Below are 23,419 nucleotides of genomic sequence, written 5' to 3'. Positions count from 1 at the left end.
CTTTCCAATGTTTGAGAAAATAACCCCGATAATGTCATAGTGACATAATCGGGGTTATTTTAATTTGAAGACAAACGGGCATGTCTAAATATGCTGAGTTGCATTATGGGAGATGTAGGATCCCTATGATTCATATGAATGAGGCAGGTCTGGTGGTGCAGTGGCTGCATCAATAATAAAAAAAAAAAGACTTATCTAGAAAAAAAAGTTGTACTTTGCTAAAGGGCCAAAAAAGTTCAAATTAAGTAGCCACATATCAGTTCCTACACAATGAATCTGGGGCTTTGGGGGCCCTGGGGACCTTATTATCAGAAATGGGTTGTGCCAGTTGACACAGAATGAGCAGTTTTCTGGCCATCCACGTTCAAAGTGCTGCCAGTGCAGCTTGCAGCTGTTGAGAGCTACTGTCTTATTAAAGTGTTACATGGACGTTTGATCAAATGTACGGTCTTTGACTGGTCCCCAACCTATAAAAAGCAGCACTTTCCCACCTACTGTGCTAAAAATAAACCTATTTTTTCAAGTGTACAAACTTAAGCTTCATTACAAGTGCAGCATCCTTTAACTTTAAAATCTGTGTGAGACACTTTGCCCACTCTCCATATTCTAGAGGTAACTGAAATGAACTTTGTTATACTCCCCAGCCTCATTTCCATGGTAATTATTCGGCACAGTGGGCGGCCGGCCGTCATCTCTTCGTTTTATTTTCGGCTATTACAAACTCCAGAGATGGTACAGCGCAGGGCGGACTCGCCAGCCTTTGGAGGCGTTGGTTTCTGTTTCTGTCTATCTTACGCACTATCTCCGCCCTTGAGGGAGAGACTTCGCCGTTCACCGAGCCCCGTTTTTCACGCACTGCTGTTAAATCAAAATTAGGTGTGACGGACTGCAAAAGCGCAAAGGACACAGCGTCAATTCGCTACCGATTCCACCCTCTGCTTATGAATCTCTGAATTATGGGGACATCGTTATCCACGCAGGGTGAACTACAGACGCTTTCCAAGATTAAATCACCCGAGCGAGAAACGAAGAGCACGTAAAGATTTGCACGAATCAGATATTGTTCAGATGCTGCTGCATATATTCGGGATTTCGCCTGTAAATAGCTCTGGGGTGTTTATTTTGATGCATTTTGTGGTTTTAGTGCGCGCAGTGTGCAGTAGCTTCGTGTGTTTCTCAGAGTTGGCATAGCAGGCATCACCTTCGTTATTCTCCTCGTTTCAGTGTCAGTAAACGGCTTGATTAATGTGCAGCGTGCCGTAGTTGTAGCCGGACAACATCCGCGTTGCATCGTTAATTGCTGCAGAGTGATGTAAATATAAGTGACAAATGACGAACTAATTGCCTCTGTGGGTCGTTGAGCATCGCGCTAACAGGAGTTCGTATTGTTCCCAGATAATAAAGCGACGCAGGGGCTGTTTGAAGTCACACGTGCCCAGAACAAACAATTAAAATGACAAAACCCATCCTCAAAAGAGATTGTTGTTGTTGTTGTCATTATTACCGAGGAGACTGCATTGGGATCACATCTCAGTTCCTGGATTGCAACAGAGTTGGAGGACAGGGAGCAGAGGAAGAAGAGAGGGAGGAGAAGCAGAGGGGAGCTACTGAACTGCACAAAAGAGCCACTGCTGGTAGGCAAGCTTTGGTTTCCGTGATGGACTGAGCTTAAGGTGAAGGAATCCCTGTGACAGTTTCACATCTCCATCAACAGCCTTCCTTCATTTGCATGTAAGCACGTATGGACACACTACAACTTAGGTGGGAAACAAGAGGAGCTGCCCACTTTGAACACAACAAATTGGCCTAATGATTCAAACACCACTCTCTCACAAAGAGGATAACACTAGCCTTTTATTTGGAAACCACCTCTCAGGTCTGCACAAACTGATTCTACCTTTGCCCCCCACCCGCAAAGAAAGAAAACTCAGAACCTCAGTCCCTTCGCAAGTGCCCTGCAAACCCACCGGATTGTGTCTGCGACCACAGATGTAACTAAGTTGTCAAGATTTCGTCTCCAGGAAGTCCTGTGATTTTGGGTAAGTGTGGGATACAAAGTGTGGGCAGGAAGAAGAGACACATGGACACCAAGGGTTTTAGATCACAGCATAGTGTTAGTGCCATGTGTGTTGTAGATGTTCACTTATGAAGGTGCCAAAGCTGGTTGTCCACCTTACTGCCTGAACGTGTGAGCGTATTCCTGCAAGGCTAACTCGAGGCTCTAAACCAGTTGTTAACTCACCAGTGCAACTCAAGCGTCCAACACACCTGCACCGTAGAGGACATGTTCAGTGTCTTGCTTAACCTTTATGTAAATGCCCGTTGCAAAATGTCACTCGTGTTTTCTCAGTAGAATTCCTTGTTTTTAGAAACTTAGCAGTTTGTTTCTCATAAAGTTATACATGCAGTTTTGCTAATTTGGCCTGCACCAAAAATGATCTACTGTTAGTATTTGCTGTCTTGTACCAGTGGCCGGTTTCAAAATCTACAGTTCTGCTTATGCATAATGTTCAGCAGCATGTGAGGCTTCAAGCACTATGCGTTGTATACCTACAATGCAATCAGTGCTACATAATGTATTCTTTACCCTTTTTTTAATGAATTAAATTTAGTGGCATCCAAAGGTTTGCTAATCATTGCAAAATGGCTTTCATGAAATGTCAGTCATGTAAAAAATGCTATTCAAGGCTGGTATGCATTTTTGCTTTTTCATGGTACAGGACGCAGCATGTGACACTTGGTTTCCCCACACCGAGTCTTCTATTATTAATTCTCTCCTTAGGTGTAGTCAGTGCAGGGACCTGGTTGATCGGCAGTCAGTTAGAGTCTGCCACACTTTCCTTCCATTTTGCAGTAATTCTACTGATACCTGTAGTTTGCTAATTAGCTTACTTGGGGTGTTGCGCATTGAACACCTGCCCGTTCTACAGGGGGGCTTTCTGGGAGTTTGGTTCTGCATTGTGAGACATGAAGAGATGATTCTTTTATTTCCCTGAGTCTGAACAAAGTAAAAGGGAAAACTAAATTTTCCAGGGTTGGTTTGCCACTGACAAACTTCATGTATGCTTTTAATATCAATTCACTACATAAAAAATGAAGAAAAAGTGTGGTGAATTCGCACTTGATGTGTTTTGTATATTTATGAGCAAGAGATGAGCGGACTTTTATTTTACTTTTTCTTTTTTTTTTTTTTGCTGTTAAAAATTCCTTCCATCTCAACTGGCAGGAACAGATGTACGTAGGTGATGTTTAGACACATTATGATTTAGTGATTATATGATGGGTGGCCAGTATCTTCATGGCCCATTATATTGCACACTACAGGCTCTTGCATAGAATTTCCCATCTTCATGACAAAACATAATGCAGTGGAGAGCGGAGAGCTTCAGTTAATGAAACGTCTGAGGCTGCACACTTGACAGAACGAGATAAGTCCATCTCACTCTGACTCATTGCCCCCTCTAGGATTTCCTTGTCCTCCTCCATATGAAATGCCCATCTATTTAAGATATGAATGCTCATAGCATCTCTTCGTGGGACTATTTAGTTATTTTAGCTAAAATAGGAAGCTCTGAGTCATGAATGTCTATTAATCTTTCTCATGAATTGTGGAAAACTGACTCCTTGCCACTCTGCCACAGTTGTCAGCCAGTAGCCTGACAGCAGGCAAAGAGCAGATTCTTCTCCAACGCCCAGGTTTCGATCATAATTCAGCTCCTCTTCACCAATCTTCAATGCAATGCACTGAGGGCAGTTTTTTTTTTTGCTGCCAAGGACAGAAAGGTTTTGTCAGTGTGTTTGAATCTTAAAAGAAATAGGGATCCTGTCAGTGAGCTCCTGTCCTGCAATCTTCTCAAATTGTTGTCTTTTGCCTAAGGCCATGAATTACTTTCCCATCCTTTTTTTTTTTTTTTGAGAAAACCCAACAGAGAATGCACAAGGTATTTCTTTACCCTTTTGGTAATTCTTCTTCATCCAGAGTCTCTGTTCTAACTTAAAACAATCATGTTTTTACTCGCACTGGCCAAAAACTTTCCTTCCTATCCTCCCCCTCTTAATCTGTTCCTACATGGCCACTAGAATTAGCTACCCCAACAAGTTAGCGACTCCTTTGGCTGTGAGAAACAATTATTATTATGGGTGTCATGTCCGAGACAGTCTCAGTTGAAGCTGGCCGTGCCTCCTGTCATGAGAGAATAGTCACGTCTTGAATGCTTTCCACGTTTACAAATTGCCGCTGTTTGGGTAACAGTTAAGATATGTATTGTCTGCTTCATGACTGTTTTTCCCACACTGATGTGTCTGTAAGAACGCTTATCAATTAATCATTGTCACAGCTTGTGGTTAAGCAGCATCGTGACATTCAGCCTGTGACTACAAAGGGCAGCCAAATTAAGTTGAATGTTGCTTGTGCAAGCAGCCAACTCACTGTGGCCTTCGGGAAATTAAGAAGACTGAATCTGCACCACTCTTTTAATGGAACATCTGATTTGTGGCTTGACAAAGTTGTCACTCTGCACACATGTCTGTGCGCGCAGTAGCCCCAGTTTGTACCCACTAGCATTGCAGTCACAGAGGTAAGCTTTTCCTTTCTAGAAGATTGATCCCCTGATGATCCAGATGATCATTAGACAACACTTACTTGTGTTTTTCAAGTTATTTTCAGAAACCTGCAAAAGCATTTAGATGAAAATATTCTACCCACTTATTTCCCAGGTTGCTACTTTATTCCAAATCTCAATAGAAGCTGAAAGTTAAATATCTTTTTGTTTCATTTATACAACATAAACCAACATTATACATTTTTGATCATATTTGTCTATATTGTTACTTTCCTTTACAGTACTTGTATATTAAGGGGCTTTCCTCATTTCATTTTCATACATAACATTTAAAAAATATTTTTTGTTCTTTTTTTTTTTTTTGTCTGTAGTGTTGTGACATCAATGTCAGAAACTAAAAAGAAAACTTGTCTGTGCCATATAGCTGCATGGACACATCTTCAAAGACGTGGCTGCCGCATCAGGGTCAGTTTGGGTTGGTTGGTCAAGCGGAGGTTTGCTGTGGCGGAGCTGGAGTTTTAACCCCAAGTGAGTCAGTTTAGCCCCAAACTGGTCGACTTTTCTCCACTGTCAACTGTGCCTTCTGTAATTTCCCAGCTGCTTCTTCAGTCTGTCATGGTCTAGTAAGATTTTTCTCTGTTATATATGTTTTTATATGTTCCCCTTTAATCTGATGTTTTCTTTGAGATACATCAATATCACTGTTGCCAACGGTTAATAAAAAGTTTAACATACACTTCAGCTTTAGCTTTCCAGTGCTTTTCAGTACTGTTGAAGCTTTTCAAATGTACCTCAGTGAACTGAGGATTTGTTACCACTCAATCCTCCACCAGAGCATCACTTACCTTCTGAGCCCCACTTTGTCACACTCCCAGAGTTTTATTTTGACATCATCTAGGTTTGATAGTGCCATTTGCCTTATCCTCCTGCTTTGATACACTGTGAGTCTTCCTTTGCTTTTCGCTCTACGCTCACTTCCCCAGATGAAAGCAGCCATTTCTGCTCCCTCCAGGGACAGGAAGAGAAATAATTGTCTGTTACTTAGCGCAGCATTTAAAGCTGTTTCATTTTAAACATTTCAGACGACAGCATTGTTTGAACTATTATGATAAACAAGTGAGAGGCAGTTCATACTCTCGGTGAAGTCTTGAAAATCATCTCATTGTGAGGCTCTGGTGTGGTGAGATAATACCAAAGTACCTTGGGACAGTCAGTGTTAAGAGCTTCAAATTGCTGCTTCATCCCTACAATTTCATGTTCACTAGTCTCAGCTCTTTAATTTGGATCTGCACATTTACAAGCAGAGCAATAATGCTTCTAAATATATTAGTAAAAATGAGAGGAGTTTGATGGAGACCAGTGCACAGGCTACAAACATGTTCCTATGGTAACTAGGCCACACTCCCCTTGGCTTGCTCACACACAGGCAGAGGGACAAGCACAGCGGAGAGGCTGGAATGCTGGAAAACACACATGATGTAGAGCGAGTTTGTTTAAGTTACTGCTCTTAAGCCTCCCTCCATGCAGAGGGCATTAACATTTTAAAATCCAGACTGTGGGTACAGTGCGGGATGTTAGAAGTTATTTTCTCGACAAATATTTGTCAGTTTTCCAGCTAATCGCAGGTTCTTTCCTGTGGCTCCCTCACACCTACATTGCCATTGCTTCCTCAAACCCTCCACCCACCTGTGCTTTCAAACTCTGCAGTTCTGCCACTTCGATGTGTTATACATTTAAGTGATTACTGTGTCGCTTCTAAACCTAAAACCAAAGTGGTTCTGAACACAGTCAAAAGTGTCACGGGTTCTTTTTTACGCAGATTTTCTTAGCATAAAGCCAACAGCTATTTAAAAAATGAAATGAAAGCATTATTAACTTTTAGTGGCCTTTATATAGTGTGCATTGTATTTTGTGAGCATATTGGAGCTAATTTGAATACATCAACCTCTCCCAAGTTTGCAGTCAAAAGGCAGTTTAACTTCACCTAGCACCACACATCGCAAGATGAGTTTATTCCGTCAAATAGTTGATTATCTAAATGCCAGCAGTGTCCGTCTCTGTGTGCTCGGCATCACCAATGTCATTCTGAGTTTTGTAAATCACTGCTCATACTTAAACCGTGTCAAACCTCCTCTGGCAATGCTGCCGGCCTGTCAAAGAGTTGATGCAGCGAGCTTTTACTCCTGTCAGTCACGGAGGCTGATTGTTTGGGCGGCTCGCTGTTAATGACTGGCCTTAACTTTCTACACACATTCTGTGGATTTTCAGCAGCTGCGATGCATTTATAATGACAGATGCCCCACCTTTGAAGTGTACTTCAACAATTGGCATTTACTTTCTTAAACCGGTATTTGTAGAGTTAAATGTTGACTCGGAGAGTCAAAACCATATTTTTAACTGTCCTTTGTGCAGTCTTTTTTATGTGCAGGGTGGTTGTGATTTCATCCTCTGAATAGTCTGTTGCCACCCCAGCTTTCACTGAAACTCCTTTCTAGCAATGTAAAAGTCCCTGTGAAAACTGTTGACTGCAAAGTCTGTGCTGTTGAATTCTCATTGTCTGATAAAGCAACTTAACCACTTTTTTATCATATAAAAAAAAAAATCTAAAATCCTGAAAGCAGTAATTCAAGGTTTTGCCCTGTTTATTATTATTATTATTATTATTATTATTATTATTATTATTATTATTATTATTATTATTATTATTATTGCAAAAAAATGCAATTATGCAAAACCAAAGGGACCACTGTACAGACAACTTGATCTAGTTTTAAGTTGCTCTTTAAGGATGATAACAAAAACACAACTCTTTAATGCTGTGCATGCAGAAAGCTCATATTTTACCAAATGTGACTAAATTTCACCTTTTACATTTTTAAAGGATCCAGTGTTGTAATTAATGGGTCACTGTACATCTGTCTGATACATTGTATTTTATTAGTCAATCAGTTAATAAGTAGGCTTGTAGTAATGATGAAATCCTAATACAGATGATTAGGTGACCTGCAGTATAACTTTTATTCTTTTAAAAGAAGCAATCAATTACAAGCACACCCATTTATTTAAATAAAGAGAACAAACAGCACTTCTTTTGAACAGATACATAGAAATTGGGAATTGGCAAAAGAATGAATTGTCTCTAAAAGTAGAGAAATTTAGTTGGAAAGAAAAGCCGTTGTCCAGATGATATAAATTAGCATTAAAAGCCATTTTCATCAGTCCAAGAATGCAGGTTTTGCATTCAAACAACATTTAATTAAAGCTATCTTGACATATTGATAAAACTAATTGTATCCCTGTCATAAATACCAGCTGGTTGTTGCCATGAATATAATTTGAGACTTGACAGAAATGCAACATCTACCACAGCAGGTCTGTTTGCGAATCACCAGAGGATCCAGACCGGACATAACATGGTCTAACTTGTTACTGGAAACCCTGTTACTCAAAGACAAACTGGACTGCACCATCACTACTGTGAACAGTCACACTATAATCACACCCACCCGACTTCCTCGCAAGGCCCAGCTCCCACTCTGAGTGCAGTGAATTGTAAAATGTAAATTGCACACTTTGTAGGCCTGAAAACACTGGATGATATTCACAGATATGTCGTGAAACAAAGAAAACATGAAAACACGTGTAACATACAGTATAAACAATGTACACTCATGATGAGTAAACATGCAACCAATAACCAGGGATCTTTCTCATTATGTGGCATCAATTAAAAACATACAAATTGGCATTTTTCCATTCCATTTAAAATGGTTCCGTTAAATGCATCCAAACATTTTTGTTTTGAGTGATTTAAAATGTGCTGCCTTGATTTTAGTTACTAGATTGCATAAAACAAGCTTAATGGATTTTCTCTATTATGTTTATATTTAACTGCAGAGGTCTGTGAACTTATTTATTTAGAAAAAATGAAATAAAATATGCACTACACAAACCAATACACACATCGAGAGAACACTGTCAAAAATAACTATTCAAGCAAATGAAAAACAAGCGGGGCTGTTAATACCCCCTGATACTTGTGTAATGGTGTGATCCCTTGCACAAAGCCCCTGTACCTCTGTTCATCATCAGTGACTCCACAACATTGATCCACGTGGAAATATCTTGACAGCTATTGGATGGATTGACATGAAATTTGACACAAATATGCATACTTGCCAGTGTTCAAATCCTACTCGCCTGATCCTACTGAATTAGATCCTAATCAGAAAAATTGTAGCAAATGTTAGCATGATAAGATGCTAAACAAAGATCGTGGGCAAAGTTATTTGGTTTCTTCAAGCTTCTTATTGACTGAACACACACAAGCCAGGTTGATAATGAATGCCTGCTGTGGTATTATATAGCTATTAAAAAACAATTTTGTAGTTGTTTTTTGTTTGGGCTACTTACGATGGTATCAGTGAGAGAAAAAAAAAAATCATCCCATGAAAAAAGTTTTAGTTTATAAAAAAAAAAACAACAACAAGTTTTCGAATTTGTATTAATAGAGAGATATATGGTAAAGGTTGAGAATGTTTCTCCAACACCCACATGCAGTCTTCCTCTTTCTGTCTTTTTCTCCCTCAGTATCACAGTTAGCTAGAGGCTGTTGCCACCCACACACTCCGTCCTGACAGCAATTTACATTCGGAGTAGCCCATGTGAACACATCCGTGTGTTATAACATGTCACGTTTACTTAGAGCACCGCGTGTTACAGGTGACTATTTTAGTGGCAGTGAGGTTAAAACAGTACGTGAAATAGTCCACTGCAGAGTCATTCAATCAATTGGATGTAGATGTGCCTTAGTCAGGATTCACACCACGTTAGACACAACAGAAACCACAATATTTTCTCCACTTGAAGACGACCCCCTACACACACACACACACACACACACACACACACACACACACACACACACACACACACACACACACACACACACACACACACACACACACACACACACACACACACACACACACACACCAGCTCACCGACGTGTGTAAGCAGGAACGCTGTTTTGCTGCATGTAACTTAGTGTTTTTCATCCTCTTTATTGTGCAGTTGTGTGCCAATATCTTCTACAGTTCAAGTAGAAGCCCTTGGAGTTGTTTCCATGGATACCAAACAATTAGCTGGGATTCAGAATAGAACCTGGAGAGTAGCCTATTTACAGGCTTTGGGAGCGAGGAAATCATAGGATGACAGAGTGTCTTGATTCTCTGTTGCAAAGTGAAAAAAATGCTCCTTTGGGTAATGGGTAATTTCCAGAAAAAAAAAAAATGCCCCAGCAGATCAATCACAGGCAAAAATAGAAGAGCGGAGTGAATATCAACACGACATGAAACATGAAACACAACCACGTTTTTGGATTTAAGAAACCAACATTTGGATGAATCAGTGATATTTTATGCTACACAAAGGATCAAATAAAGGATTGGTGATTATGATTACACAACCAGCTTAAAAATGATAAAAGCCCAACATTATATGAATATGAAAGAGTTTAGCTGCATTGTACAACGAGCGCTCAAAACAAGCATCAAGTAAAAGCCACATTTTACCTTTAGACAGGCATCTATCTCACTTTTATATCTGTCATTTTAAACTGTGCACTATGTGGAGCCGACACTGTTCATGTTATCACATTTCTTTTTGAGAGGGCGTCTATTTTATCATGTGTTGCCCTGAGTAATGTGTCTTTTTCAACCGTGTAATTTTCCATTGGCACAGACTCTGCAGTAGCTGATGCAAAGATCACACAGTGAAAGTTAAGAAATATTTCTTTAACTCATCTCATATATTCAATCTCACCACTTGCCACCAGCATAGTTGGCTAAGTGGCTTGCTTTGGAGGAAGATAACATCCTAGTCCCTGTCCTGTCAGCCATTAGAGACAACACCAGACCCACTGTATTTAAATCGTTGAGTAACTTGGGCACGTGGGCAGCAAGACAGGCGAGGAATATAGACAGTTGTTCATGATGGAGGAAATGGATGCTGTGTACACTGTGCTCCAAAACGTGCCATCAGATACTGCACATAGATGGCTATGACATGGAACATTCATTCTGCTCTTCTTGCATTGCTTTTGTGTTTGTTTAGAGAGAGAAAAGGATTTTGCAGTGAGGAGCGAACAGCATTCACACTCATGGATCCTCCTGCTTCTATAGGCCTTGGCCTCATCTTTTTTTAGTCAACCCACAGTCATGTAGAGGAACAATCAGATTGGATTCCCTAAAGATAGACTCTCATGCATTTATAGATCCATCACCATGTTCCAGAGTTTGCACAACTTGGACAAAGAGCAAGATGACTGAGTAGTGTGTTTCTCGTGTGTCATGTTCTGCTGGCCTTGGAAACAAAACCTTTCTAGTGAAGTGAAATAACTTACAGTTGTTTTTTTTTAAAGTGTTACAGTGTTGGTCTGTGTGTGTGTGTGTGTGTGTGTGTGTGTGTGTGTGTGTGTGTGTTTGAAAGAGAGCTTGTAGCTCTCTGCCCCTGTCAGTGAGCTTCGCTTATACCTACTGTTCTGCGTTGTTGATGTGATTATTGTGCCTTCTGTCCTGATGTTTGATGCCATTTCTTCTTCTCTGTGTGACCCAAAGCAGAGACAAGGTATTGATGATAAGATAATGTAACAACTTGTCAAAACATAATCAAATGTTGCTTTTTAAAATTACTGTAAATGTGGGTTATAACATAAAGGTTGCAACATCTTATATATACTTTTTAAGTGATGAAATAGCATTGCTTACATAACTTATAAAAATATAATAATTCAAGCTATTACATTAGACACTATAATTACACTGTTTAGCTGATATGTGTTTTATTCCTGTAACACTTTGCTATTACACCATTGCATTTATTAACAGTTGTCACAGACTTGTCTGTAATTTAGTTCATGGCCTCATGTTGATTTATTTTTTGATAAAAGTGTCTGAGCACTTAGAAATGTGCCACATACTGTTAATTATCATTCAGACCCAATATGACTCAACGCTGGGGCTGCCTGTGCAACAGAGAACTCACTATTGATCTGTAGAGCACTTTGTCCTGCTGTTTTATTTTTTAGCAGAAAAAGGGGACCAGATATCACAAATGAAAACAGAAAAAAGTTTTTAAATTCTTCTTCTTCCAGTCTTATAAATGCACACATTCTGCAGATTCAGGGAGCTGTGAGAAATGGACGCCAAATTTAGATCCGATGGCATTTTAGGTATAGGCAGGGATGAATTTAAATGTCATTAATTAAAGCAAACAAAAAACACAAAGAAGCAGTTTATTTTTTAATAACATTTTACGTAGTTCAATTCATTTTAATGTTCTTATTTTTTATTGCGGCATTCTTTTGTCATAGACCAGTCTCGCAGGGCAAGTTTTGCCTCTGCACGGCAGTCAAGCATGGAAACTCCTCCCAATGCCACCCCACAGCCCTTCAGACAGCCGGTGAGTACAATAAAGCCTGATGAGCTTTTGTGAGGTGAAAATGACTAATTCTCTTGATGCTTGACTGAGAATTTCCAATCTTACAATACAGTGTTCTAGCTAAGCACATTTTAAATGTATAAATATTTTATTTATCAATCAGAATATCACAACAGTCGAGGAATAGTTCTCTACTCTGCTCTTATAAAATGTGGTTGTTTTTTTTTCTGTCTTCCCTTATTGAATTTTCAGAGTTTTCTTAATCGAAGGTTGAAGGGTTCCATCAAGAGGGCTAAAAGCCAGCCCAAACTGGACCGGACCAGCAGCTTCAGACAAATGATTTTGCCCCGGTTTCGCAGTGCTGACCAAGAGCGGTTTGTAAACTTTACCAATAATGATCGTAAAGATAACACAATGTGTCCAGCTTCTAGTTAAATATTCAAACTGAATGTCACAAGATTGTAGCCTGTTCCACCATGTTTTGACAATAGCCAGAACCAGATCAAAACATGTAATTTTTCAAATCAGTTAATTGTCTTTAATCCACACATTTAAGACGTTCACAAGTCCTGCTCTGAGCCTTTTCTCTGCGGGGTGGTAATCTTTACTAGTAAGTCACCCCACTCATCACAAATATACAGTACACACACAGAATTATTTATACACTGGGAGCAGCTTCGGACTTCAGACAGTACTCAACCATCAACCATCAAATCTTTTCTTGCTTGGATGGCTGACATGCTGCTTCGTGTACTGAGTGTTATTTTAGTGGGTTAGCTGCAACTAGCGTACACTAGAATTTCTTCTGCATTTACACCTTTTACATTTCTTACTCCAGCTAGAGTATTGCTATCTTCAGTACCTAGAATCAAGGTTGCTTCTGATTGTGCATTTTAATTACAGTGTACAGTATAGTTTGAGTAATCACAGTGCATTGTATTAAAGCAGAGTGATACAGTTGATGTTATTATTTTAAATGTGAAATAGTCCTGTTTCTGTAATGGATTGTTAGACTCACATTTGGCTCTAAAGGGGATCTTGTCTGTTGGGGAAGTCTGTCAGTTCAGTCCAGTACTTTGGCTCATAGCCATTTAAAGGCCCAGTGTATACCTTTGTGCAAGACAAGATATGACCTTAAACACACTGTAGACTTTAATGTTGAATCCATTACACCTTCCCTGTGTTAGGTCAACTAATAATGGTGTCTTTAAAGCAACTGACCTAAAGTTAAGCTTTGCAGCTTTGTGAAATCAAACCACAATATAATTAGACTCAAAATCAGTCTAATTCACTCTGCTTTTTTTTCCTCTCCCTCTCTCTCTCTCTCTCTCTCTCTCTCTCTCCACCCCCCCCCCCCTTTCCCTTCCTGACTGCTACACTTTATTTTGCACAGCTCTTCTGATACTGGTATTACTATAATTACGAAATTTACTATTCAAGCAGAAATAAGTGTTCTAAGGAAATATCTTTGCAATGCTCAGTAGTTGTCTTAAACAGTGAAAATGTCCCCATGTTCAACATGTTAGTTTATGGCAAGACACCTTTTAAACAGAAAACAATGTGTAGGAAGGGTGCAGGACAGAAAATGGTTTTCTTTTTCTTATAGACAAAGGTTAGGTATTTACAAAATTAAATAGGCCCACTGATCCCAATGAGGAAGAAATGCAACATTATACATACAAATCAGCCACAGCATTAAATCCCCCTGTAGTGGACAGGGGATCTCCTAGGCCCCCTGACTTAAAATGTTCCCTTTATTAATCGGTCTTACATTGCCCCTTGAGGGAAGATACTGTAAAGAAAGAATATCTTTTCAACTGTAACCTTCCTTTAAGGTGGTTCCAGTGAGTTCCCAGTGAAACTGCATCGGAAGATTACAATTCAGATAGCATGCTTACAGGCTAGCATTAACATGTGTTTTATCCTGCGGGAAGATGTGCTTAAATCCTCTCCTCAAAAAGCTACAATATACACTGTGCCCTAAAGAGCTACTTTCGTGTATATGTGGCTGGAGCAGAGACTGAATAAATCTCCCACTGCTTGCGGTGCTCTGTGGAGCCCACCTGACACTCTTCACTCGAACTGTGGCTCCTTATCTACCACTCGGATAAAAGCAAAGCACTGCTGAATGAAGTACACTGCCTTTAGTGATTCCTTCACAGATGGTTTGAGTGTGTGCTTTTTCCAAAGGATATTCATTTGAGTAATATTAAAAGTAGCACCAGAAAAGTATGTGTCTCCTTGCTTTAATTTCACCATCAGGGCTGTGCATTAAGTGTAAACTTAAAATTTGTTGAGTTAAGACTGTGGATGATATATTTGCCACTCCTTGAAAGAAAAACGTTTTGCTTAGATTTGTGCCGGAACATTAGAAAAACAGATTGGTAGGAGGAGGGTTTATTATAATGCACGTCACAGATGCCTAAGCCTAATGGGAATAAAGGCAGTGATGACTCTTAATTTGAGTAAAAGATGAAATTCAAAAGTCTGTTGGGCTTTCTGGTAAAATAGCTTAAATTTATAATATCAATGTGATTGCTTTCACACGAACATGTTGGGGATACAATAGCTCGCCGCTCTAGAGGCTCATGACAGCTCTTCTTCTGTTCTGACGTGTGGTCTCGTCCCAGAGGAGTTTCACTTGCATTGTGATCAAAATTTTATGCAGTCCTCACAAAATCCAGTCACGCTGCACGATGTGGGAAATGTAAAGATGTAGAGAGGGAGAGGCAGGAAGTAACAATGTAATGCTGACAGTACACTTTCTTCCCACCACTGGAGATGTATAATAGACATTTTTAGGGCAGGTGTGGATGTCCGATGCTCAGAGATGTGCATTGTGTCGTTTATATGTAAAAATGCTTTGTTTTAAAATACAAGCAGAGCACCAATGCAAAAGCCCAAATCTTACAACTAATTTTATATTAACCTTACAGGTTCAGCGAAGGCAGCGCAGGAGGAGGTGGAGGGGAAGCTGACGGTTGTTGGGGTTAGAGTCAGTGCTGTCCTCTCTATCTACAGCCATTCACCACTGCCTCAGACAGCTGCCTTCACAGCCTGCTTTGAGTTCTGCCCACACACACGCTTAATTCACTCAGTAGTGTTAAGTTGACTTTGCTCTAAACCCTCAGCATCCAACTTCACACTCGAGCTTTCCAACGCAGCTGCTCTACCTCAGCTGCCAACTCGTTTTACCAGAGCATTTTTCATGCACTGCATTCTGCAATGGCACTGTCAGCTCCTTAATCTATGTGAGCAAGACTCTGACCAACATGAAATCTGGCCTTAGATTTATGCTCCTCATTTGCTGCATAAATATTAAATGTTTGTTCACACTTGCTGCTTAGTGCCCCTATGCTGTTTGATGCTAATAGTGATGCAGAATAAAGTAAGTATTAGTAATATATCTGAGGAAATAGACTTGTTCGCTTTCTTACTGAAAGGGTTTGATGTGAAGAGCTTAGCAACAGTCTAGAAACAGAAGGAAACAAGTAGTCTTGCTTTATTTAAAGGTTACAAAATCAACCAACTTCAACCAAGTCAAAGAAGCAGACAGATAACAAAAGCAACTTTTTCTTGTTTTCATGCGGTTTCAACTAATGCAAATTGTTATGTTTTGATTTGTTTTCATTAGAGAGGTGTAGAAATCACTCACCATTTCCCCTTTAGCTGCTCAAGCCATAATTTGACACATAATATAGAATTCAATTTCTGTTTGCTTCACCTTAGCCTCAAAAGCTACAGCTGAACCTAAAGGTTTCACTCAGTGGCCAAGATTGTAACCAACACATGCTGTATATTGTACTGATAATAAATTTGTTTTTCCTTGCTACATTTTTTTTCAGTTGCCCCACTGACATTGCTTTGCCTGACAAAAACAGCCTTGACTTATGTTTCTGCTTCCGCTTCCACCACCAGTTGTGTTTTCTTTGATAGAGCTGCCCTCCTCTAAAGGTTACCCTATGATCAGGCCACAGTGCCTTTTTATAACTGCACTCCAATAATACCACAGACTGTAAGTGCTGAAGTGCTTCTTAGTTTACATATATGCTTCTTTTATATAATACCAATAATACATTTTCATTTTTAAAATTTGTATAGTTGTAGAGAACTACGTGAACAATTACATTTCCAGATTATACCTTGGGTGGCTTTCTAGCATGAAGCATGACTCACATGAGCCAAATGAACAGACCAAACAGCAGACACCAGAACTGAAAATCTGGTAGTCTTAACTTTTCCATAAACTCATTACAGAAGGATCAGATTCCAAAATTCATAGTGAAGCTGCAGAAGTGGTGCGGGAGTATTACTGCAGTGACTCATTTTGTACTATATAAAAACACAGATATAATCATATTTGTATTCTACAAGTAAATACATCTCTTCTTCTCTCATCAGGACACGCTTGATGCAAAGCTTCAAAGAATCCCACTCCCATGAGTCCCTACTTTCTCCTAGCAGTGCTGCAGAAGCTTTGGACCTAGTTTTGGATGAAGAAGCTATAATCAAGCCTGTCCACTCTAGCATTTTGGGACAAGAGTACTGCTTTGAGGTGCCTGGAGTTGTTTGACCTTTTCCTTCTCCTGTTTCTCCTGCCTACTGCACATCCTGCCTACTCTTTAATTTTCTTTCCTTTTTTTTATTCAAACAGATCCATACATTTTCATTGGTTGAAGTGTTTAGATGTTTTATTAAGCATTATTTGCAGCCATGTAAGAAAAATGTTATGTTCATAAGCACACTAAAACTATACAGTTTCTGTCTGCAGGTGACCACCAGTTCAGGAACAAAATGTTTTGCCTGTCGCTCAGCTTCAGAGAGAGATAAGTGGATTGAGAATCTGCAACGAGCTGTTAAACCAAACAAGGTAGATACATTTTACATTCTGAAAATTACAATTGTTCAGTGTTATTTTTAGTGTAATCTTAGGGCCAGATGTGAATAAGGACTGTTATAATGCAGTAATAGAACTCCGCATTTTGCTTTCAGGACAATAGCCGACGGGTGGATAATGTGCTCAAGTTGTGGATTATTGAAGCTCGAGACCTTCCAGCTAAGAAACGCTACTATTGTGAGCTGTGTTTGGATGACATGTTGTACGCACGCACCACCAGCAAACCCCGGACCGACACGGTCTTCTGGGGCGAGCACTTTGAATTTAACAATTTGCCTACCATTCGTAGCCTTCGCTTGCACCTCTACAAGGAAACGGATAAAAAAAGACGCAAGGTAAAGAAAGTGAGTTAAACAAACGTGACACAAAACAACTAAAGATTTATAAATTGGAAATAATTAAATATCTTATTTTGCTTGGTATTTAGGAAAAAAGCACATACCTTGGCCTTGTCAGCATCCCCATCTCCAGCATCACAGGCCGGCAGTTTGTGGAACAATGGTACCCCGTTATACAGTCCAGTGTTTTGTCCAAAAGCGGTGGTGTTGGAAGTGCCAAAGTGATTAACGCCTCATTACGTGTCAAGTCTCGCTATCAGACAATGAACATCCTCCCAATGGAGCTGTACAAGGAATTTGCTGAGTACATTACAAACAACTACCGGACACTGTGTGCAGTTCTGGAGCCGCTGTTGAGTGTGAAAAGCAAAGAGGAGGTGGCGTTTGCCCTGGTTCACATCCTTCAAAGCACAGGGAAGACAAAGGTTAAACTCTCACATTTTACATAATTGTAGTTCCCATCCCCCACTTCTCTGTATGAGCAGGCTTTTTCATTGCAGTAACGTCACAAAGATATGTCCTTCCACTAACGTAAGCTCCTCTAAACAGCAAATGTAATTTCTTCTCAGGAATTCCTGTCTGACATGGCAATGTGCGAGGTGGATCGATTCATGGACCGTGAGCACTTGATCTTTCGGGAAAACACGCTCGCTACAAAGGCTGTGGAGGAGTACCTCAAATTGATAGGTCACAGATACCTCAAGGACGCTATAGGTAAGTCGGCTGGAGATCAACCCAGCTGCACATCAATGTGTTTCCTGCTGCTTGAACGAAGGGACAATGTGAAGCTAAGGGCAAATCAAATATTTTCCTGAACTATGTTACACTTTGCTGAGTTGTAACATAAACAGCATATTGCTTTTCGCAAACAATATTTTGACATTATTTCATCTACATTTGTGATATACTTGTGGCATTTTCCCCTAATTGTACTTCCATTTTGGTAGAAGCTCTGTAGAAATAGTTAAGCAAAGCAAGTACAGTTTAAATGTCACATCAACAAATTGAATTGCTCTTTACTAACAATGCTGTGTCACAACATTAAATGTAAATCTCTTGTTTTATTTTCTCAAAAAAATAAGATTCTTGACACACAACATCTGCAATCCACTGTTTTACACATTGCAAAGGAAGCGGTTTTTCATGCTTTATTATAATATGTTGTTACTGTACAGTTTATTTATCTGTGTACAGCATGTTAATTTTTATTTCTACAGTACGTTTAATGATAAACTTTCTCCAAGCAGCCATTGTTGAATTCACATATTAGTTCATGTTAATATTTTCCACTGTGGTATTCATTTTTTTTACTTTTCTTTTTATCTCATTTTATCCCTTTTTTTTTAATGCTTAGTTCCTTTGATAGAGAGGGTGTGTATGTAACTGGATACTGATGCATGTTGTGATGTATTGCAAGGCTGTCTTGTCAGATTTTGTAAAACATAATATCAGAGTGATCTACGGCTTTCAGGTGACTTCATTCGAGCCTTATACGAGTCTGAGGAAAACTGTGAGGTGGACCCCATGCGTGTCCCGCCATCAGTCCTCGCTGACCATCAAGCCAACCTTCGCATGTGTTGTGAGCTGTTACTCTGCAAGATAATCAACTCTCTCTGGTCAGTGTTAGTGTTTTCATACCATCCAAAACCTGTAAACTGTTCTGTATGAATAATGGTGAGGAAAGACAAATTAGATTTGATTTAAAATCTTAAGCCAAAAAGATGAGCTGTGATATATTTTTGTAGTAAAGTAGAGAATTGGGCTAGATTCTAAAATAATTATACCGCATACACAATAGAAACTTACTGCATATGTAAAAAAAGTCAATGTCACTACATTTGAAAAGTGTTCACACACTTATTTACAGTTTGGTCATGTTATTTTGCTTCATATAAGCATATTCTCTATCCTGATTCGGGCATGGTCCAGTAATTTTCCATGTTTTCCTTTTTTTTTTTTTTTTTTCAGTCTTGCAACCTTGTTGAATTCCTGACAGCTTTAAATAGGCTCATCTTTAATTTCTCCTTCACAGCGGGAAATAAAAACATGTTCTTTTTTTTTTCAGCATATTTCCCAGGGAGCTGAAGGAAGTTTTTGCCTCATGGAGAGCCAGATGTGCTGAGCGTGGAAGAGAGGATCTCGCCGACAGCCTCATCAGCTCCTCCCTGTTCCTTCGCTTTATGTGTCCAGCCATCATGTCCCCGTCCCTGTTCAACCTAATGCAGGAGTATCCTGCAGAGCGCACGTCCCGCACACTCACACTCATTGCCAAGGTGATGCAGAACCTGGCCAGCTTCAGCAAGTGAGTCTCCCCTGTCCTAATGCACCATCTACAATATTTGATTCAGTTTATTTTTAGAGCTGTAGATGTTAACACTTCTGCTATGTGGGATGCATGTCACTCAGCACCATGGAGTACCATGATTGAAATGGAGGCTTGCAGGTTTGAATACAACGGGTATAAACTGTTACTAACTCAAAGGCAGCTCTGTCTTTCTGCTGTGACACATTTGGTCTTCCTTCACCGTTTACTGACATTTTGTAAAGGGACACTATGCCCAGGTCAGGTTTAGCGATTTTTGATAGTTTGAGTTTAAAAGAGTTTCTCTGCGAAGACTCTGGCCCCTCCCAAATTGTGATGAAATGGAACAAATTATGGGGACTAATATGTAAGGTATGTGGTGACAAACAGTCTGTTAGTAAGTTGACTTAAAATTGCCAAAAGTGACCTTTATTTTGTTCAATTATAAACATTACCTTTCTACCAACACACACACATGCACCAACCATTGCTCATTTTCACTAATTGCAGTTTTTAAAATAATTTGGACAGCCAGGTACAACTCTAGTGTATATTGCCCCTTAAAATTTCAAAACAATTTTCATATCTTACACAGACACCTATAATTAAGACAACCAACATTTGGTGGTAATTTAATGGATTCTGCAATTCAAGCTTCGTAGGCTGCAGCTTCTTCAATATAGAGATCTGTTGCTTTACTCTTTATTACGGAGGCTCTGAGAGCTCACGGCATAGCAAATCGAGAAAACACGTGCAAATAGATAAAACACAAGCAAATTAGAAAAAATACCTTGTCAATTTGACAACACAGGCGCAGCATTAAGAAATTTGCTGCAAAGGCCACAACACAACCAAATTGAGAAAGGCTCTGCAATAGGTTGCAGCTTCTCGAATATAAAGATCTTCTGGAGCACGTTTTGTCCTTGGGTTGTGCTGTGGCTTTTGCAGTGCCGTGAGCTCTCAGGGCCACTGTACTTTGGATTTTGGCAATGGGAAGTAAAGCCCATTGAGTTATTTTGCAGCCTACTGGTCACAATGTCATGAATTCCATAGTGTTTTACATACATGTACACTAGTATTGGTACATAGTAGTAAAAAATACAAAAATCATTATGATAAATAATGCAACAATGGTCAAAATTCTTACATAGAAATAAAAGACAGCAACTTATAACTTATTATTGCTTTTATTTTCCATTTACTAATGATCAGATGAAGACAATAAATCCAGTAGGCAAATTGTAAGTCTTTAATCCTTAATCCGTAACTCAAGTACAGAAACAACACCTTTGCTGGATGTAGAAGAGTCAGAGACACACTTGCACCCACACAGATGAGCAGACACTTAGACACTTTAATATATGTAAACAGTAGCACTAATACCCAGGGTTTCTCAGTGTTTCATCTCAATATCATATCCTGAATACAATCAAAACCAGCATAAGACTGAGATAAGATGAGATAGATATACATGTAACATACCCTGTGATGTTTTACACATTTTATTTTTCCCTTCTGAATTAATTTATGCAGAACATCACAAGTACAGCAGCCTGTGGTGTAAGAAACTGAAGAGATTTTATTAACATAACCATTTTTACACATTAGATCCTGCAGTGTTTCCACCATCATCTTTGTCATAATCTCTACAGGTTTGGGCCCAAGGAGGAATACATGTATTTCATGAATGAGTTCCTGGAGATGGAGTGGGGCTCCATGCAGCAGTTTCTTTATGAGATTTCCAACTTGGACACTGGGGGAAATGCTGGAGGGTTTGAAGGCTACATTGACCTCGGTAGAGAATTGTCCATGCTCCACAGCTTACTGTGGGAAGTTATGGGCCAGCTTAGCAAGGTGGGTGGAATAACACAATAAGTTACCATTAATTTAAATTAAACATTTAATATTTTATTAATATAGTGAATTATGTATAGAGGAGAGTGAAAATGTATCTATTTGAACTTTACTATAAAAGAAGGTGGAATTAGTAGTTTAATATTTAACTCTAGCGCTTTAATTGTTAATTTAATGAAATTATACTGTACTTATAATGTAATGAAAACTTAATATTTTATACTTGGCCCTAAATTGCTTTATAGGTTACAAAGGTGTAATATCTTTGTTTTTTGTATTTTTTTTTCTTTCTATTTCATGTTTCTCATCATATTTGAATTTCACAAGTGATTAGCTCAAAATAAATTGCAGATTGGGCCATGGCTAAATACTGGATAAATACTTTTACATTTGCTTGTGGATGGCAACAATACAATATGGGTAAACAAAAAACACGGAATAACAATTCAAATTCACATAAATTCAACACATAAACTTATGCAACTCTAACCCCTACTCTAAAACCTATAAGGTTCTGGCCAACCTTTCTTTTTCTCTCACATTTAAAAGTATTTAATGTGTGTTACAATTAAACAATTAAAAAATAGTGAGGCACATACAGATGATTGAATGAAGCAGAAAACATGTAATGATATTAAACTTACTTTTTTTTTTTTGCAGAATATGTTTTTAAATGTATCTTATTGTAGAGTGGTGCTGTCAAAGCTTCCTGTTAAGTCTGGTAGCAGTGCAGATAAATTTGTTTTTGAGGAAAGCTTTTATGGCTTCAAACAATGTCTACTTAATTAGAGTGTTCTGGATAGTTCTCAGGTATCTTGGAGCAGCACATTTTATATCAAATACTTGAACTTGGTGTACTCTGATCTTTAGTACCTCTTGTTAAATCCACAACAGGAGAAAGATGTTGACTTCAACTAGTTCATCAATAGTGACTTGAATTTGACTTTTATTCAGGTTCCAGCCAAAATGAAAACGTGCATTGGACATAAAGTTGGGAAACTCTGCTTCTGTAAATCGCATCGAAGCATAGGAAGTTTGGTTAACTTTTCAAAATGTTTCTGTTTTTTAGGATGCTATTCTCAAACTTGGACCTTTACCAAGGCTGTTGAATGACATCAGTGTTGCCTTGAGGAACCCGCAGCTTCACATGCCTACAAATCACCAGCCAGACCAGCCGAAGGACCGACTCTTCTCACGCCCATCTTTCAATCGCCTCAAGTCCTCTGACTTCCAAAGCCTTATGATGCGTGACTTAAATAGGTATGTTTAAATTTAAACATGACATTGGTTTTGCATATTTCTAAAGAGTGTGCTCCTCTGAGCCGTGATAGGAAATTCTGTCCCTTTAGACAGAGAACTCATCCATGCAGTGGTGTTATCAAAAAAGTGAATGGTTGTGACAGCAAATATGCATCTATTCTGCATTAAGATGAATTACAGTCTCACATGGCTGTAATTAATGGTCAACCCATAAAAAGAAGACACAATAAGTGAGAGCGAGCAATAAGTGAGAATTCAGTAGCTCAAACCATAACACTGTTGTATTTCTAAGAGCCCATAACGCTAATACTAATGCACCTCTTCAGCCTTTTAAAGTATTTTATCAATCAGTAATTGCCCGCACCATCTGCTCCCAGACTGTCTTACCCAAACCTCTTTCCTCTGTGTTTAATTCACTTCAGCACTCTGCTATTGTCAGGGGACAGTCACTGTCATTACAGCCTAACTGTTTAAATAGGAACTTTTTAAGTAAGAGAACAAAACAGTGGTAATATCAAAGGATTTAACAGCAACTATTATGTTTATTAAGTCCCTCCTACCAAATTCTCATAGGAACCAAAATCTGCAGCAGTAAACTTGTAACTGAATGAGAATGACTAAAATCTGCTGTCGGCAGGTGGGAACAGAGATCCAACCTCTGGAAATTCAAACAGATGCACAGACTGACACGCGCCACTCCTCACAGCTCTAACCCCAGAGGTTTCAGGCTGCGAGTGACAGATGAAGACATGTGTCCTTCTCCCTG

General features: G+C 39.2%; 1 protein-coding gene across 9 annotated transcripts in view; it reads left to right on the top strand.

Moving 5' to 3' along the window:
- Nucleotides 1-722: 722 nt before the first annotated feature.
- The window catches only part of LOC137124687 (ras/Rap GTPase-activating protein SynGAP-like), a 36,286-nt gene continuing 13,589 nt past the window's right edge, over nt 723-23,419 (top strand). For 2 of the 9 annotated variants that reach the window (XM_067499814.1, XM_067499781.1), the window contains exons 1-13: nt 724-2,039; nt 4,987-5,090; nt 11,935-12,023; nt 12,255-12,376; nt 16,404-16,557; nt 16,774-16,872; nt 16,974-17,243; nt 17,327-17,662; nt 17,807-17,951; nt 18,709-18,853; nt 19,303-19,539; nt 21,192-21,393; nt 22,463-22,653. In XM_067499814.1, the coding sequence (XP_067355915.1) occupies nt 4,991-5,090; nt 11,935-12,023; nt 12,255-12,376; nt 16,404-16,557; nt 16,774-16,872; nt 16,974-17,243; nt 17,327-17,662; nt 17,807-17,951; nt 18,709-18,853; nt 19,303-19,539; nt 21,192-21,393; nt 22,463-22,653 (2,090 nt within the window). In that variant the 5' untranslated portion in view covers nt 724-2,039; nt 4,987-4,990. Of the gene's footprint in view, nt 2,040-4,986; nt 5,091-11,934; nt 12,024-12,254; nt 12,377-13,395; nt 13,410-16,403; nt 16,558-16,773; nt 16,873-16,973; nt 17,244-17,326; nt 17,663-17,806; nt 17,952-18,708; nt 18,854-19,302; nt 19,540-21,191; nt 21,394-22,462; nt 22,654-23,419 lie in introns of those variants that run through there. The other 7 variants (XM_067499823.1, XM_067499825.1, XM_067499804.1 and 4 more) reach the window with 7 other exon arrangements.

This window comes from Channa argus, chromosome 1, assembly GCF_033026475.1.
Source record: "Channa argus isolate prfri chromosome 1, Channa argus male v1.0, whole genome shotgun sequence".
NCBI classification, from domain to species: Eukaryota; Metazoa; Chordata; class Actinopteri; order Anabantiformes; family Channidae; genus Channa; species Channa argus.
This window is presented reverse-complemented; position numbering and strand designations above follow the sequence as displayed.